Source organism: Mustela putorius, unplaced genomic scaffold, assembly GCF_011764305.1.
Source record: "Mustela putorius furo isolate JIRA1106 unplaced genomic scaffold, ASM1176430v1.1 tig00000129_pilon_pilon_pilon, whole genome shotgun sequence".
NCBI lineage: Eukaryota > Metazoa > Chordata > Mammalia > Carnivora > Mustelidae > Mustela > Mustela putorius.
This window is the reverse complement of record NW_025421290.1, coordinates 10121715-10139258: the sequence shown is the minus strand read 5'-3', so window position 1 is coordinate 10139258 and position 17544 is coordinate 10121715. Positions and strand designations below refer to the sequence as shown.

The 17544-nt window shown below is 34.4% G+C and overlaps 1 protein-coding gene across 5 annotated transcripts in view; it reads right to left on the bottom strand.

The window, feature by feature from the left end:
* The window catches only part of KTN1 (kinectin 1), a 102297-nt gene that overhangs the window by 13584 nt on the left and 71169 nt on the right, over window positions 1–17544 (bottom strand). For 3 of the 5 annotated variants that reach the window (XM_045069784.1, XM_004738832.3, XM_045069781.1), the window contains exons 29-36: window positions 16797–16887; window positions 14951–15019; window positions 13786–13823; window positions 12166–12256; window positions 10046–10132; window positions 6450–6539; window positions 929–1009; window positions 73–162 (exon numbers count right to left, since the gene is read on the bottom strand). In XM_045069784.1, coding sequence (XP_044925719.1) covers window positions 73–162; window positions 929–1009; window positions 6450–6539; window positions 10046–10132; window positions 12166–12256; window positions 13786–13823; window positions 14951–15019; window positions 16797–16887 — 637 coding nt within the window. The remainder of the gene's footprint in view (window positions 1–72; window positions 163–928; window positions 1010–6449; window positions 6540–10045; window positions 10133–12165; window positions 12257–13785; window positions 13824–14950; window positions 15020–16796; window positions 16888–17544) is intronic. The other 2 variants (XM_045069782.1, XM_045069783.1) reach the window with 1 other exon arrangement.

The following is a 17544-nucleotide window of genomic DNA, read 5'->3' as shown; positions in this document are numbered from 1 at the left end:
ACTATTTAAGCCACTAAGGAATAAGTTAATTTAAAAATAAAGCCAAAATGTAGGTTAAAAATCATTTCCTACTGTTTCTGCTAAGACGGATTTGTATTTTTCACACTCGAGCTGTAACAGTGTGTGCATTTCATCAGCTTCTTTCAACTTGTGCTCTAGAACCTAGAAAGAATGAAATAAAGGAAACTTCTCTAGTTTTACCAGTTTTGTGTGCTTCAAATTTGTTACAGTATTTAATGGTATATAATGACAAATGGTTTCTAATTGTTTTATAGTGAGACACTACATTTCAACCTTCTTGAGTAGCAATCAAGTTCAATGACCCTTTTGGTCATCAGTCTTTACTAATGAAACTCTGAGTCTGATTACTATAAAATATATTACACAATTTATAACAGGCTTATCACTCTTTAGCAGGATGATAAAAATCAAAGCAGAACCACATGTGAAGTCAAGTCACAACACCTATGCTACACACACATGGAAAAGAGGATTTTATTCATGCCACTTGAGATACAAAAAAATCTTCCAAATTTCAGCTAAGATAAAAACACATCTAGATTCCGAACACTTTTAATGATGTATTTGGGGAATACTTTAGCAAATCAGTCAGTTTCTACCTACCTACCTCAACTGATCTTTACTTTTTAAACCCAGGCTAAAAAGAGAGTAAGAGATAGTTAAATATACAGTTTCAGAAATAGAAACAGCAAACATTAGCTTTGTATACTTATCAAACGCAATGAAGACTTACAGCATTTCTATCAAAATTTATACAAAATGAAATCACCTTCTTACACTTTCTCAAAAGGTCATTATTCTACCCATAATATATACTTTATCTTTCTAAGCTCATAAAGACAAAGTCTGATTTACTTCTTATTTCCATGTCTGGTTACAACATAGAGAGTTCATTTCTTGAACTAACCTTAACCTCCTCTGAACCTGAAGTTTCAGCCACACATTCTTTTGCCTTCTTTTCAAATCCACGCAACCATTCACTGTAACTCTGTAAAAAAGAGAAGTCAAAATAACCAATTTTCAAAAATATCTAAATGAAACAGGTAAAACATTTGAATCAACCAAATTAGATGACCATGAAAAAAACCTATAGACAAACACCACCCCTCTGGAAATTTCAAAGAACATAACTGCTGCATAAATTGTACCTAACCCAGTCTTGAAAATAATAGAGATAAATAGAGATCTGAGTTCACTTAATTCCAGCCTCTACCACTTACTAGTGCCAGGATTAATAGATTCAATCTTTAAAACAGAGAAAAATGAAAATAAATAAATTTCAAAACTTTTCTCAGGTAAACCCATTCTCAAAAACTAAGTGTTCTGAGTTCATGAACTAATGAAGTTCAACTGAAAATACTTTATTCAGAGGATTTCAAACACTATGAAGGCGCTCCAGGGATTCTGAAAATACTTAGAAATACATACATATAATGAAATGTTTTTAAAAGCATAATGAGAAGCAGTAAAAATACATAAACATTTACTTGTTAAAAAAAATTTTTTTTTAAGATTTTATTTATTTGACAGAGAGAGAGATCACAAGCAGGCAGAGATGCAGGCAGAGGGGGAGGTGGAAGCAGGCACCCTGCTGAGCAGAGAGCCCAATGTAGAGTTCAATCCCAGGACCCTTGAGATCATGACCAGAGCCGAAGGCAGAGGCATAACCCACTGCCTTCGGCTCAGGTCATGATCCTGGAGTCCCGGGATTGAGTCCCACATCGGGCCCTCTGCTCAGCAGGGAGCCGGCTTCTCCCTCTGCCCCTCGACCCTTTCATGCTCTCTCTCTCAAATAAATAAAATCTTTAAAAAACAAACGAACAAACAAAAAACACCAAAAAGGGGGCACTTTCGTGGATCAGTCAGTTAAGCATCTGTCTTCGGCTCGGGTCATGATCCGGGGGTCCTGGGGCTGAGCCCCACATCAGGCTCTCTGCTCAGCAGGGAATCTGCTTCTCCCTCTCTCCACCCCTACCCCTGCTTGTGCTCTCTCTTGCTATCTCTCTCAAATAAATAAAATCTTTGAAAAATTATAATAAATAAAAACAAAAAAAGCTCTATTTGTGCTGATAGATTAGCTAATGCAAAAACAAGGCATATACCTTGGTTTAAGTCATTCTAGATTTTAGAATAAATTATCCTACATTTTTGATGCTTCTTGTCCAAATTTTAAACTCTGATAAAGAGTATCTCTTATAGGGGCACCTGGGTGGCTCAGTGGGTTAAAGCCTCTGTCTTCGGCTCAGGTCATGATCTCAGCGTCCTGGGATCGAGCCCCATGTCGGGCTCTCTGCCTGCCTCTCTGCCTACTTGTGATCTCTGTCTGTCAAATAAATAAGTAAAATCTTTAAAAAAAAAAAAAAAAAGAGTATCTGTTAGATACTTAAAAGAGACTAAGAGGAAATTTGATTTAAACTCTTGGGTTTAGTTTACTTCGAGTAAAAAGAACACATGAGATTTCTATCAACTGCTCAAATTTAAAGCTTTACGGATATGGCTGAATCAGGATTCTCTATACTTTATCAAGTAAGAATAAAAAACAAATAAAGCTGGATGCTGTGATCACCCCACAGTACAGTAACTCATAGTTCCAATTGGTCAAAAAGGCCTATTTTTTGTAAAGATTTATTTATTTTTGAGGGAATGAGAGAGCCAGTGAGCAAGTGAACATGTGGTGTGGGGGAGAAGAGGGAGAAAGTCTTAAGCAGACTCCACACTCAATGCAGACCCCAACGCCAGGCTCGTACTCACATCCCTGAGCCCCTGACCTGAGCCAAGACCAAGAGTCAGACACCTAACATCTGCACCACCCAGGGGCCCCCCAAAATTACATTCTTACATCATAAATTTGATCCAAGACTAAACGTATACTATTAAAATCCTACTTAGCTTCAAATACTGGAATTCGATAAAAGTTAAAAGTCAGCTGAAAAGATGATTTAGTTGCTTAAAGTTTGTAAACATTCCTCTAGGTCATATAGTTTGGATCTCTCCTATATTGATTAGCTAGCAGAAAAGCAAAAGAAAACAGTAAAAAAATTTTACTTCATGTATAAAATTCCTTTTATATCTACTGACTATATTAACTTAATAACTTTAATTAACAGTTTTATCATAAATTAATCTATCCTTCACATTTTCAAAAGCCTAAAAATGCTATACTTTTAGTAGCAGAGTTGATATATTTCTATATATCAATAGAAATAAGAGACTACATGCAGAAATAGCCAACTTTTTTAACAAGCGGATGAACAAAAGCGAAATATCATCACCCAAATCTTATGGTAATTTATAAATATTTGTAGTGTCAAAACCTATATGGCGGTTGAGAGTAATACTGCGGTTAAGAAAGAGTCTGTTAGGGCCCCTGGGTGGCTCAGAGGATTAAAGCCTCTGCCTTTGGCTCAGGTCATGATCCCAAGGTCCTGGGATCAAGCCCCACATCGGGCTCTCTCCTTGGCGGGGAGCCTGCTTCCTCCTCTCTCTCTCTGCCTACTTGTGATCTCTCTCTGTTGAAAAAAATAAATAAAATCTTTAAAAAAAAAAAGAGTCTGTTACATTAAGAAGAATTTTTCATGTCAGTGATTTTATACAATCTTTAAAGAACAGATATCATAATCACTAACTCTCAGCTCAATATAGCCAAATATAATAAATCCCAATTTTATTTCCACTAAGTAATAAAATTGTAAAGTAGAAATAAAAACAGGTCATGGCCATAAAAGAAAAAACATTAAATAAACAAATAGCAACCCCTTTTTCTAGGCTTCATGTAAGACCAGCACTAGAACTAACAATGTATCCTTAAGTCTGTCCAGTACAAGTTGTCTCATTAGTTGAACTCATAGTGGCAGACATTTAACTATTAGTGATCAAACCCGAATGTATCCACAACAGTTACCAAGGAAACAAAAGAATTGCTGCTTCTTGTACAAGTTAAATGTAGACAGTATGTAGATATAATCTGAGAGCAACAGCTAAACTCAGACTACACATAAAATGGACTATTAAATTTACTTATACCACACCTAGCACCCACAGAAAGAAGAGCCAAGAGCTCCTCGGAGAAACAGTTGACTCCCAAGTTTGGGGTAGAAGACGTAAACGATAAATCAGAAACATCTTGTCATATCACAAAACAAAGAAGCTGTGAGAGTTTAGCAGTGCTATGTCAAAAAAAAAAGGCTTGGGGCGCCTGGGTGGCTCAGTGGGTTAAAGCCTCTGCCTTTGGCTCAGGTCATGATCTCAGCGTCCTGGGATCGAGCCCCGCGTTGGGCTCTCTGCTCAGTGGGGAGCCTGCTTCCTCCCCTCTCTCTGCCTGCCTCTCTGCCTACTTGTGATCTCTGTCTGTCAAATAAATAAAAAAAAAAGACTTGATAACCAGCCTAAGTAAGTTCTCATCAGCCAAAGAAAAACAAGCAGACCTTTTACAGACCTCATGATAGAAGTGCACAACACTGCTATGAAGAAGTCTTGCCTTGGGGTGTCTGGGTGGCTCAGTGGGTTAAGCCACTGCCTTCAGCTCGTGTCATGATCTCAGGGTCCTGGGATCAAGTCCCACATCGGGCTCTCTGCTCAGCGGGGAGCCTGCTTCCCTCTCTTTCTCTCTGCCTGCCTCTCTGTCTACTGTGATCTCTCTCTGTCAAATAAATAAATAAAATCTTAAAAAAGAAAAAAAAAAAGAAGTCTTGCCTTACTCCATCCTACAACTGAAGGACCGAACCTGAATCTCATCAGGACTCTACTGACTACCAATTTATGGGACATAAAAAGAACAGAGAACACACTGACACTACAGGGATGCAGTTGGTTAAATCCAGACTGGGAATTTCTTATGAAACTACCTGGTCTAAAAAAAGGCGGGGGGTGGAGGAGGACTGGGTGGCACCACTGGTTAAGCATCTGACTCAATTTCAGCTCATGAGATCAATTTCAGGTCATGAGATCAAGCGTCACATCAGGCTCCATGGTGGGTCTGGAGCCTGCTTAAATTCACTCTCTTCCTCTTGAAAAGAAAATAGAAGAGAAGGGGGGGGCTGCTGACATATAGGAGGGAATCTGCAGAATCAAAAGGATCTATGAGACATCTTAAACCAATCACATACTGACCTTACTTAGGTCCTGACTATAACAAACTAGAGTAAGTGGTTGTTATTTCATTAAAACTGAAAATTTATATGGCAAAAGGGAGAAATGCAATGACAAATGTATAAATTAAGGATTTTTAATATAATTTTTAAAGCAATCCTTATCTTTTAGAAATATATACTAAAATAACTATAGACAAAATGCTCAGATGTTTGAATTCCTTCAGAATAATCTAGGAAGTACAAGAAACAAGGTAATATAAGACTGTGTACTGATGAATGGGGTACACCAGCTTCATTATGCTATTCTCTCTACTTCTGAGTATTTATATAATTTTCCATGAAAATAAAATTTTAATCATTTTAAGAAACTACATGCACTCACTCTGCCCTCAAATATTCACTGTAATAATTCTCTGAATCAGAGAAACTTTTATCTCTCACTTAAGCTGAAGTAAAGCAAGATCTTCTGTATTATCTTCAAGCCTTTCCTTAAACAAGTTAATAGGTGACCAAAATCTTGAGCTTTGAAATGAAAAGAGCCTGGTTCAAACTATTAACACATTTAATTAAAAAATAAGGCGTTCCTGGGGCGCCTGTGTGGCCAGTGGGTTAAGGCCTCAGTCTTCAGCTCAGGTCATGATCCCAGGGTCCTGGGATTCAGCCCCTCAGGGAGCCTCCTTCCCCGTCTCTCTGTCTACCTGCCTCTCTGCCTACTTGTGATCTCTGTCAAATAAATAAATAAAATCTTAAAAAAAAAAAAAAGGTGTTCCTAAAATTAGAAGAAATCTATTTTGAGGTGTCGGGGTGGCTCAATCAGTTAAGTGTCCAACTTTGACCTCGGCTCAGGTCTTGATCTCAACATCATGAGTTCGAGCCCCATGTTGGGCTCCATGTGCACTGTGGAGCCCACTTAAAAATAAATACATATATATATATATATATATATATATAAATATATATATATATATTTATATATATATAAATACAAAAGATTAAATTACAATAATAAAATCATGCTGTTTTGAATAAAGCTATTAAAAACATAACTGGTTTATTAAACATTAAGAAATATCTCTCCCAAATGTTTATGATCTTCTAAATAATACATATTATGTAAATTTCATAGCATACAACAAAAGTATCAGTTGAATAAACAGAAATGAGTTTTGAACCAAGCTATTTATCTTACCTACTCAAAAGCACCCAATGCTAAAAATAGAAAAGATTAAGGAATAGATGTACTTCTAAACCAAGTGTAGAATGCAAATGTTGTTTATTCACAACTTCCTTAAATAATGGTAAAGAGGACTTATTTAAAAAATAATAAATCAATCTTACCAAACTAGGAGGAACAGATACTTTTGGGAATAATTTTTTGAGAACTTCTTTAGCTTCTAATTCAATAGCTTCCACATGTTGTTGTCTTTCCTAAGGCAGAAGATGAACCAAGTCAAACTTACAAGATTATAGAATTTTTTTAAAAAAGCCTTTTAAGCTTTAAGGGAGGAAAAAGTCACAGTATTTTAAAAATTCATCTTAATACTGACAAAAGCTACAATTTCTTATTTTAAAACGTTAAAATGCTTCCATAAGAAAAAATCTGCAAAATTTCTAAAGCATCCTAAATAATGATGTTTTAAGTTAATCAAACCAAGGCAGTATCTGATAATATGGACACTTTCCTTGCTCTTAGAAATCAAGTGATCTGCCCTTCTAGAAACAATGCAAAACACAAACAAGAACAAAAAATTAAAAATACACTTCCTACAGCTAAAACTTAAACTACATGCAAAAAATATCTACCTGGACAATATAACTGAGGCTTACTGGCTGGCAAATCTCTTTCTATTAAAAAAAAAAAAAAAAGCATCATGGGATTAAAAATGGCATTTCCACATTTCCAGTTTCAAGGTCAAGTGAAGTTACAAAGAAAAAAAAAGGCCATCAAAATTTGATGGGTGGTACATATACGAAAAACAGGAAAGAAAAAGAGGAAAAACTGATGGTGATTAATTCACCAATACCAAGTATCAAGAAGACTAATTCTGACACTCACAGGACTCTATCAGCTGTAAATTTAAAGGTATTACAAATGCATGTCTAAATTTGGTGATTTTAAAACTACAATGGATATCAATTATTAACTCAAAACTATGGTTTGTCAAAATTAGGGTAATGACTTGATTACACGTTAAATAAAAATCTAATGGTCAAACTACCTCTACAAAATTTAAAAAATGACACCCAAAAAACGCACATCTAAACTAAGCCAAGAAAAAAAAACACTTGTGAAGTTCAACAGATGACAAGAAGGAAAGCAAGCTAGCAACATCTCAACCTTATCTTTCAAACACCATTTAAATGTAACCTTTGAAATCCATCGCTGATTTAAGATGAATACACATCAATTTAGAAAGTAAATAAGGGGCGCCTGTGTGGCTCAGTGGGTTAAAGCCTCTGCCTTCAGCCCAGGTCATGATCCTGAGATCAAGATCCACATTGGGCTCTCCGCTCTTCGGGGAGCCTGCTTCCTCCTCTCTCTCTGCCTGCCTCTCTGCCTACTTGTGATTTCTGTCTGTCAAATAAATAAATAAAATCTTAAAAAAAAAAAAAAAGTCTAAATAACATGAAAATCTAAAATTACACAATAAAAAGCTAGAGATTCACCACATTCTGTACACACACAAAAAACTTTTTTTCAACATTAGTGGCAGTATTTTACTAGATGTTTTAATGGATTACTTCCAGTGATTCAATAAAGTCCACTATTTTTCAGAAATACACCTAACTGCAGAAGATACATTCATTCAAGGAAGATGATTAACTGCTAATTCAGCATTAATTCACAATTAAGAGGTCATTTTTATCATCTGACGACAGAAGTGGCAGAACAATCACTAAAGAAAAATAGGAAAAGAGCACTGTGCAACGAAGTTTTATGGAAAACTTTCCAAGGGAAAAAGAATCTAACTAAAAGAAATGTGTCTTATTTATAACAAGAGGGAGAAAAATAAGTTAATTTTGATTTGTACTAATTTCGCTAAAAAGTTTCCATCTAATTTAGTAGTTTGGTTGTGGGTAGCATTTTCTATTCCACTTTAATACCCGGAAAAGATCTGGATATGGAAAGTTGCTATTTTTATCTAAGTGTAATATTTATGAAATATCTTCCACATGAGCCTATCATTTATAGTAGCTCCTCAAGAGTATTTACTACTTTAAAGATAACTGTGAAAAAGCAGTGTATCACCCTCTCTTATATTTTACATAAAGTTATTGTTACTTACTTCTATCATCTAAAGCACTAAAGGAGTTCTACAGAGTTCTTTCTCCTTCCAGCATAACTTATGGTTCTGCTTCAATCAACATCACTTTATACTCAGGCTGTCTGACAACAGTGTAAATTCCATTAAATTAGAGAAAGACTGGAAATTCTATTCTCTGCAGATCACTAGCTATGCAAGCCACCATACACGTGGTGTTGAGTTTTGAAATAAGGGTCAATTTCTATACAAAGCACACGATGAAACATGGATAAATTCTAGTTCTCTTTTGGAAATAATATGCAAGAATGCCGAAAATGATGGCCTGTAATTTCTTGCAGGAATGGCATGATATTAAGTAAGGGATGCATACTTCCCAGAAACCCAGTCTCATGAACAAAATAAAAACTACAAGGCAGGTGTTAAGAGTAAAATACAAAGTAACAAAAACAACCAGAAATTACACCAGAACCCCCATTGCTAATGGAACTGACTGCAACCACTCACAATGAAATAAGTCCTACCTAGCTGGCCCTGCTTTCTATTTTCCCTGGCCTAGATTTCTCTAGTCCCAGTGTCTGCCAGCTGTCCCAAATTTAGGTCTTAGTGAAATTTAAGGCAGGTGAATAGGTACAGAAGTACAAGTCTATTACACTAGAGGAAAAATAATGACAAACATACTTGATTATAAAAAAAACTTTATAGAAACTATTCTACTTAAAAAAAAAAAAAAGTCCTTCAAATGTCATTAAGACCTACATTTAAAATTCAATAGATTACCATGGTCCACAAAATACTTAGAGAATGCTCAACTAAATCACATAATTGACTTTATTAACCCATCTACAAAATTCAATACCCCTGTTCCACATATATTCTCCCCCCCCCCACATATATTCTTGATAGAAACTGTCAAAATGCTTGACTGAACTGGCACATTCATTTGTCTCCATCTTTAAAAACAACTCTTCTCAGTATTAAGCCATCAGAATCTCTGAACCCATGGAACAACCTGAACTCATGGAGAATATCTTCTATTGTTTTGAAAAAGAGGGAGCTATATATTTTAGGAGTACTTTATATACTCAGGTCAAAAGAACTATCCCTTTTATTAATATTCCATACTAAACATAACACATGCCCCATTATTGTCCAGCCACTTCAAAACCTGAAGTTTAACTCATTTCTTCTAAGGAACCACCAGAATTGATCCCTTCCCTGTACTTAACACTTCGATCATTTTCTACCTTGTGTGAGTCATCTTGGTGTGCCCCAAAGAACTTAGGAGAGTTAGTGTGCATCTAGGTATTCAATTGTGTTCATTAATTCAGTTAGATTTTGGGGGGCCAACATTTTTACTAAAGTGCCCTTAACTAACCCACAAGGGGTACAGTGACAAGAGCTTACATGGGTAGCATAGATCTCTTGAGATTTTTCAGCTTAAAGCAGTCATCAACAAAGCTCAAACAATCAGGTAATCACAACTGCATGCTCAAAATTAAAGCTTCAAAGAGTAGATGAAAAAAGCAGAGATGACAGAGATGATAAATGTGGATGATAAGGAGATTTTATATTTAAATTGCAGTAAAATTAAATGCTTTAGTCTGATTTTAAGACAAGCTGCAGATTTTCTCTGTTCAGTGGATTGCTTCTAGGAGTTAGCATTACAACCTTGGAAGTCTTGTTCACTTTGTCCTGCAGCATTTTTTCAGTTGATGCCAATGCTTCCATTGCTTCCCAGTTTTTCTCCCGAAGGTCCTAATCATTTTTAGAAAGAATGATTTCAGTTTATCCATAATTGAAAGATTTTTTGCTTTTTATTTCATCAGTATTTTGCACTGCATTTAAATGCTGGTTACTGCAAAATTATTTCAATGGGAAATATGTATATTAGCAAAAAAATAAAAAGCAATGTTTAGAAGTCTGAATGAGAAAATAAAGATGCCCACTTCCCATGTTTTAGTATACACACCAGATATGCCAGCTATAGAGTAATTACTGTGTACATGTGACAAAGAAGAAAGCATTCAAAAGTAAACACACAAACCAAGATAAAACTATGGTTTCAGGTACACCAAGTATTAGGGGATTAAGGACAGGGCAAATACACAAGTACTGCAAAAAGCTTTACATATGATTCTTAAACAAGGCCCATGAACACTCAGACTTTCCACTACAGCAAAACATCGTTTCCTCTAAATAGGTTTTATTGAATTAATGCATTTCGAGTCCACCTAGGAATAACAGAGTCACTCCTTGTGCTTGCCCATCTTTTTTGGCATAGTCAAATGTGTATGCCATAAAGCAACCTGACATGAATGTATGAGCTACTTGATCAAGGCTGAAAACAGGGAGGCTGGAAAGCTAAAAACCACATTCTTTTGGAAGAGAAAAAGAAGTCACTGGAAACTGAGTTCTGAACTATCTATTTTAATAGCATTTCATTAGCAAATACCAGTAAGGACACCTGCTATATTTCAGTCTTTCATCAGATTTAGAAATCTAAACATTAGATTTAAAAAAAATAAAAAGCCAATAATCACCACTTACTGAATTCTTAATGTGCCCAACATTGAACTTGGTGCTTCCCATAAATTCTCATTAACTCTCACAACAACGCTAAGAGGTGTTTACTCCCATTTTATAGATGGGGAAACCACAGGTAGGGTAAGTTAACAATTTTGGCCAAATGTACACAGCCAGGGTGGTGGCTGAACTAAAATGGACTCGTTCCCCAATGTTCTGGCTCTTTTCACACACTTCAGTGCCTGGTGCAATGCTGCTGCATTAGACTGCTATTACTATGTCCACCTCATCTCAGAATCCGGATAATAAAACACAGTTAAGATGTTACCAGTATATTGGCAAATTCACCTCAGGTTTTGTGGCCAAGCAATACTGTTAGTAATATTACACAAAAATACAAAGGGCAATTCACGTACCTAATTTTGACAAACTCAGGAGTGCAAGTGCATGTCAACTTGTTAAACAAATTTATGCAAATTTTGAAAAACTAAGCTTTCATTAGAAAACACATATCAATTTCCTACCAATATCCCCATAAGAGATTTCAGTAACATGTTTAGCCTTGTTGACGTCTTAGCAATCATACTTTTGTGTGCAAAAATCCCTTCTCTAGCAAGAATGTTTGGATTCTACTTACAGGTATCACCTTCTGGTCAAAAAGAATTTAAGAAAATCACCCAAATTCACTAAAAGTATTCAGTAAAAGTATTAGGACTTAAATTTCTTAGGGTACTACCCCTTCCCATTCTAGTATTAATGTATTAAGGCTCTAAGGCCCCTAATAATCTTAATTACCAAAAATCTGATCCAAAGGAGGTTCCACAAGGCTCTGAAAGACAAGTACTGAAAATACTAGGTTTCAATACTGGATTACTTCTGGTTTACAAAAAGGCTAGCCCAGTCAAATTAAAAGGCGATGCCACTGATTTTAAAATACTGAGATGAAAAAATAATTTTTTCAAATAAAAGTTCAACAGAAAGTTAGCTGTATTTAAAAAAAAAATAAGAAATCTGAAGCTGTAGTAATTATAGTTCAATATCTAAAATGATAATTAGAAGTACACAAATTCATCTTTTCATTTATTCATTAAAATATCTGTTCTCCAATAAAACGATTAATAATCCTCCCCAAAAAGGCACACACAGAACAGTACTTTCTTACAAATATCAGGAAGAAAACTACAGAAGTAAATTTTTTAAAAATGTGATGCACGGTATTTCAGTGAATAAAAAGAAAAACTTTATTCTGACAAAGATTTGCTTACATTGTTTTTCTTCCTCTGGTGTTCAACAGCCTCCTTCAAAGAATCTAACTCATTCTGAAGACCAGTTATTTCTTCCTCTCTTTCTGAAATTCTAAACCAGAACATAAATACACATAGCAACATTTTAGGTAAACACTGAAGGTATTTATTACTACAAAATAAAAACAAGTAGATGATGCTTTGCAAAACTTATTAACTTAACAAGCAAACTCTTTTAAGCTTAGCTATTAATTGTCACCATAGAAAACCTATTTGTGATACATTCTTACTTTCAAAAATGGCTTTTACAATATGGCATGATGATATTTGTGCTCAAGAGAAATCATCCTCTTAAGAAACAGTTCATGAATATATGAACTGCTGTAGTTATAGTTGTTTCTATTTTTATCTGTGGCAGGGAAGTAGCTATTTTCAGAAGAATGAAAACTGACAGACATATTCCCTTTGATATTTTTCCCAAAAGGTAATGAAATTAGTTATGACTTTCTTTAAATGGCTAACCCACAATAGAAGTATGATATTAATGTGAGGTAGGTATCATCATTTTCATAACATTTTCAAGATTCAGGTTTTTCTAATTCTAATGCATTAGTTAATTCCCAGAAATGCAGAAAACAATGGCAAAGATTCACAATTTAATTCTGTTACAGTTGAGAGCAGCTTGGGTAGAAAGTTAAATTACAAATAGCTCCTTCTTAAGAGTAGGTTCTATATAAAAGGCTGGCAAATTAGGGATCGAGGCCCAAACAACAGTCTTTTTTAGTCTGGCCCTCAAGCCCAGAGCTGAGATTATGGTTTTAAAGAATTGTTAAATCAAACAAACCAAAAAAAAAAAAAAATGGGGGGGGGATGCAAAACAGAACTCTGTGGCCCACAAAGCCTAAAATTAAAATGTTCACTACAGGCCATTTATAGAAAAAGTTTGCTGACCTTTGCTCTATACAAACTCCAGACTCAATATACCAGTAAGTAATTCTAAACTAGTAAACTAACAACCTTGTAAATGAATCAAGATAAAAGAATCTTTACTTTTATCACCTAATACACATAATGTGGATAACAACTAGAATATTCAAACATACCAACTTAGCTGAAATGACTTTAAATATACCCTTTTACAGAAAAATACAAGCTAACAATGAAAGAAAAATGCTTTAGTAAAAAAAAGTCTCCTTAAGGTGACTGGGTGGCCCAGTCAGTTAAGCATCTGACTCTGGGTTTCAGTTCTGGTCATGATCTCAGAGTCCTGCTCAGTGGGAAGCCTGCTTCTCTCTCTCACTCCCCCTGCTTGTGTTCCCTCTCTCACCGTCAAATAAATAAAATCTTTGAAAAAAAAAAAATATATATATACACACATATATGTATTTTAGCTTTATTAGATGTTTTCTAAAGTACTAAAAACCTTAAAATCTCCCTTAACAAAAATCCAAATATCATAAAAAAGCACATCAGTTTAGCCAAGGGCATAGCTAAATGCTAGTGACCCTGTCGTTCAAGAAATCCAAACATTAATGGAAAAATTAGGTGCCATTTGAGGTACATTAAATTCTTATCTGAGAACTGTTTAACACATAAAAACGATTACCACTATCCAAACCGTGAATCAAAATTATTACTTACACTTTTAATAGTTCTTCATGGGGGGGAAAAGATGATGCCTATTAAAAAAAGTTAAATGTTATTTCAAAATAGTTATTTCTACAAGACTACAAAAAAGCTCTTCTCAGATATAAATTAACAAAGGTAAAAACACTATATATTCTACCTGTGACCAAGTAATTTTAATAAAAATATGTGTAAGTTTGGAAAAGTACTGAGTGTTAAATCGAATCTTCGTTGCCACAACATAAACTCTTCATTTAGCAAGTATTTATCAATTTCCAATATATGTAAAGCACTGAGCTAATGCCCTAACTCTTCCTATTGTATAATTCTTATTTGACTATATTAAACTTCCAAAAGCCAAAAAAAACCAAAACAAAACACAAAAACCTTAAGATGAAGTCAAAAGAAAAACTAAGAAAAGTTAGCTTCCATGTAAAAACAGAAATTCTACATAATATGTATAAGTACACAGACCTTCACATACAGTATTTACATTCAATCTCCCAAACTTACCTACTATACTATAGTATCCCAAACTGAATGACTACAATCTCCCAAAATGAACCACTGTTCTATAATCTTCTTGCTAAGAAGAACACATTCTTTGGCCCCTCATAATACTCTCTAGCTTACATATATTCAGAAAAATCAAACCATATTTTCTTAACACCTTAAAAAAAATTACACATTTCCATTTTATTTTTATTAAGCAGAATTATACCTTGAAAAAGTATTTTAAATAGAGGCCAACTATTATTCATAAGATTATACATTTCCTAGTTTCTCTCCAATTCCTAAATTGCAGGGAGGGCGGGGTGGGGGGGATGGAAAGGAGGAGGGAAATGCGGTATACACCTAGAGTTAAACTGACCTCTCTAGGATTCTAACTGACTTGCTAAGAAAAACATTCTGGAGGATCTGAAAACACAGAGATATATAAAAGAGCTAGAATACAGGTAGCAGTATTATTTGCATATACCTTATAAATTATAGATTATTTTATCTTGCATATGGCATAGTAAATTACTCTTTTTAAGGACATCTTCTAAATACTTATAAATAAAACAAGATACTTTAGTCTCCATAAAAAGGCAAAATAGTTAAGAATACTTATAGACAGTTATGAGTTATATAACTTCTTACCACATAACTGAAGGGCAAGCTACCTAATAGTACCTACCTGTTGGTAGTTCAGTTGCTTAAACTGCTCGATTTCAGACTTAAACAATTTGTTTTCTTCCTGTACTTCCTATTGAAACAAAAATTAAACATGAATACCTGCACAGAAATTATTTTCCATATAAATTTTTGAAACATATCATATAAGCCAGGGTAATTCTAAAATAGTTTTTTTAAGTGATCATTTAAAAATAAGCCCTATATTAAAACACAGTATAAAATTAGAATAAATTACTCAGTAACAATCTGAGAGTATGTCTCAATGGAAGAGTTCAGGATCCAGAAACAGATCCAAATACCTCTAAGGTATATAGGGTGACATTTTGGATCAGTAGGTCAAGTTCTAAGTGACATTTTGGGCTGGATGTTTCTCTGTTAACAGGACCATCCTGTATACTCTGGCATGTTCAGCAGTATCTATGGCCTCCATCCTCTATATGCACTAGCACCTCTCCACCTGCTATGACAACCAAAAATGTCTCCAGACATTGTCCCCTGGAAAGCAGAACTACTCCAGGAAAGCAGTAATGGATTCTTTAATAATGTGGTTAATCTTTTTTTCCCCCAAAGCTAAAACACTGTTCTCAGAACTTACTCAAATAAATTACACGAGTAAGACATCAAACAAAAAAGCAAATTATAAACATATCGAAACGTGAAAATATTTTTATAATCATAGAGTAAGAGATACTTTTCATTTCAAAACTTCTCAGGAAATTACTTATATTTGAGTATATAAAAGTTTTAACTTCCAAAAGTAGGAAGAAAAACACAAAAGAAATTTTTTTAAAAATTTAAGAAAACAAGTCACTTCTTAGGTGACAAAAGGTTAATTTCTCTTATTATGGAAAAAAAAAAAGGTTTTAATTTGGTGAGGAAAAGTCAACCCAGAAAAAAATATGGGAAAAATTAAAGGCCAATTAATAGAAAAATCAAGTACTTCTCTCACAATCAAATGCAAATTACAACAATCCAACCATCTTTCAAGCATAATATCAAATGTTTTCATCTTTGTCAGTGTTGGGAGAGAATGAAAAGGAAATGGCCCCCTGTTTCAGTAGATGCAACAGATGCAAATAGATGCAAAAAAAAAAAAAAAAACTTTTGGAGGGTGATTTAGCACTATCTAACAATATTTAAAATGAATCCACTTAGCGGAGAAAGAGAACGCAACAGAACACTTGGAGCAAGAAATGTAAGCAAGAGTGGTTGGAAACAATACAGCCATCCAAAATTTGCTTTCATTTCAAATTAATGTTCTTTCAATACTTTCAATATAACAACATGGGGATGAGGAGATAAGGATTTTCAATTTTAACTACCTCTTTTCAAAAAGAAACTACATAACCTTTGGCCCAAAATTTTGTTTCCTGGAATTTTAAATACAGATATACTAGCAAAAGTACTGACAAGGCACACACAAGGATGTTCACTCTTGTAATAGGAAGGCAACCATATGCTGTAATCTAGGCATCCATAAACCAAGACTGGTTATATAAATGACAGCAGATGATACAACAGAATACCACAAAACCATTAAAACTTGAAGACAGAAATGTGCTTACATGGAAAGATCTCAAAAACATTAATAATAGAGGGAGAAAAGCCAAATACAAACTTGTGTATAGTTGAATACACGTGTTTAAAACAAGTACACACATATTTTATGAATGGACACTTTCTCAAAGGATATACAAATAAGTGCTAGTTTTCTGAAGAATGAGACCCAGTACCTGGCTGGGAGGAAAGAATCTCTCTATCCTATTTTCTTTTGTGGTAGTTAAAATTGTTTAAAATATGCAAAGACAATAATTCACACAATAATTAGTTTTAACTAATATATTCACCTGTAACAGCTTTGTTTTGCTAGAAAGATCATTCTCCCTCTCTTTTAGTACAGTTTCTATTCTCTTCATTTCATTTTCCTTTTCTTTCAACCTAGAATTTTTATAAAGACCTTATATTTAGTTATACAGATAAAAAAGGACAACCAGACTTCAATACCACCCATAAGGAATAAAAGCAGAAACAAGGTCTAACAGATCTTCTCTCCAGATTACACCAATTTATAAATTTGTTTTAAAAAACATTGCAGAATCACTCAACTCAAAGTACATCATAAAACTGTTACAGTTTATTTCATAGTTAACATTTCTTAAGCAAGCATGGTTTTATCAATGCAGAAAATCTAAACCAAAAAAAATTTTTTTAAAAACCCATTATTAGTTGATACTGGAACTTAAAATATGGCCAAGCCTTTGTAAAGCTATGCTACATATAATTTAATCTGGTTCTCCCTTATCCAACATAGATTTAAGTCTTACTCTATCTAGCTCATGTGAATCCCAATTGCCCTTGTCAACCTAAGCAAAAGCCTCAGTAACACCTAGCGCTATTAAATTGATCTGTTTATCTATTTCCTCAGGGCAAGAACCCATCTTAGCCATTTCAGGATTCCTGTGCCAAAGGGCACAAAACCGGCTTTCAAATATTTGCTGAACTGAAAGTTATTTTTATCCCACCTTAATGTAGAAAGAACTTCAAAATGTTTCTAGGTCTACATGAAAAATGGCAAAGGAGAACACATGTAGAATA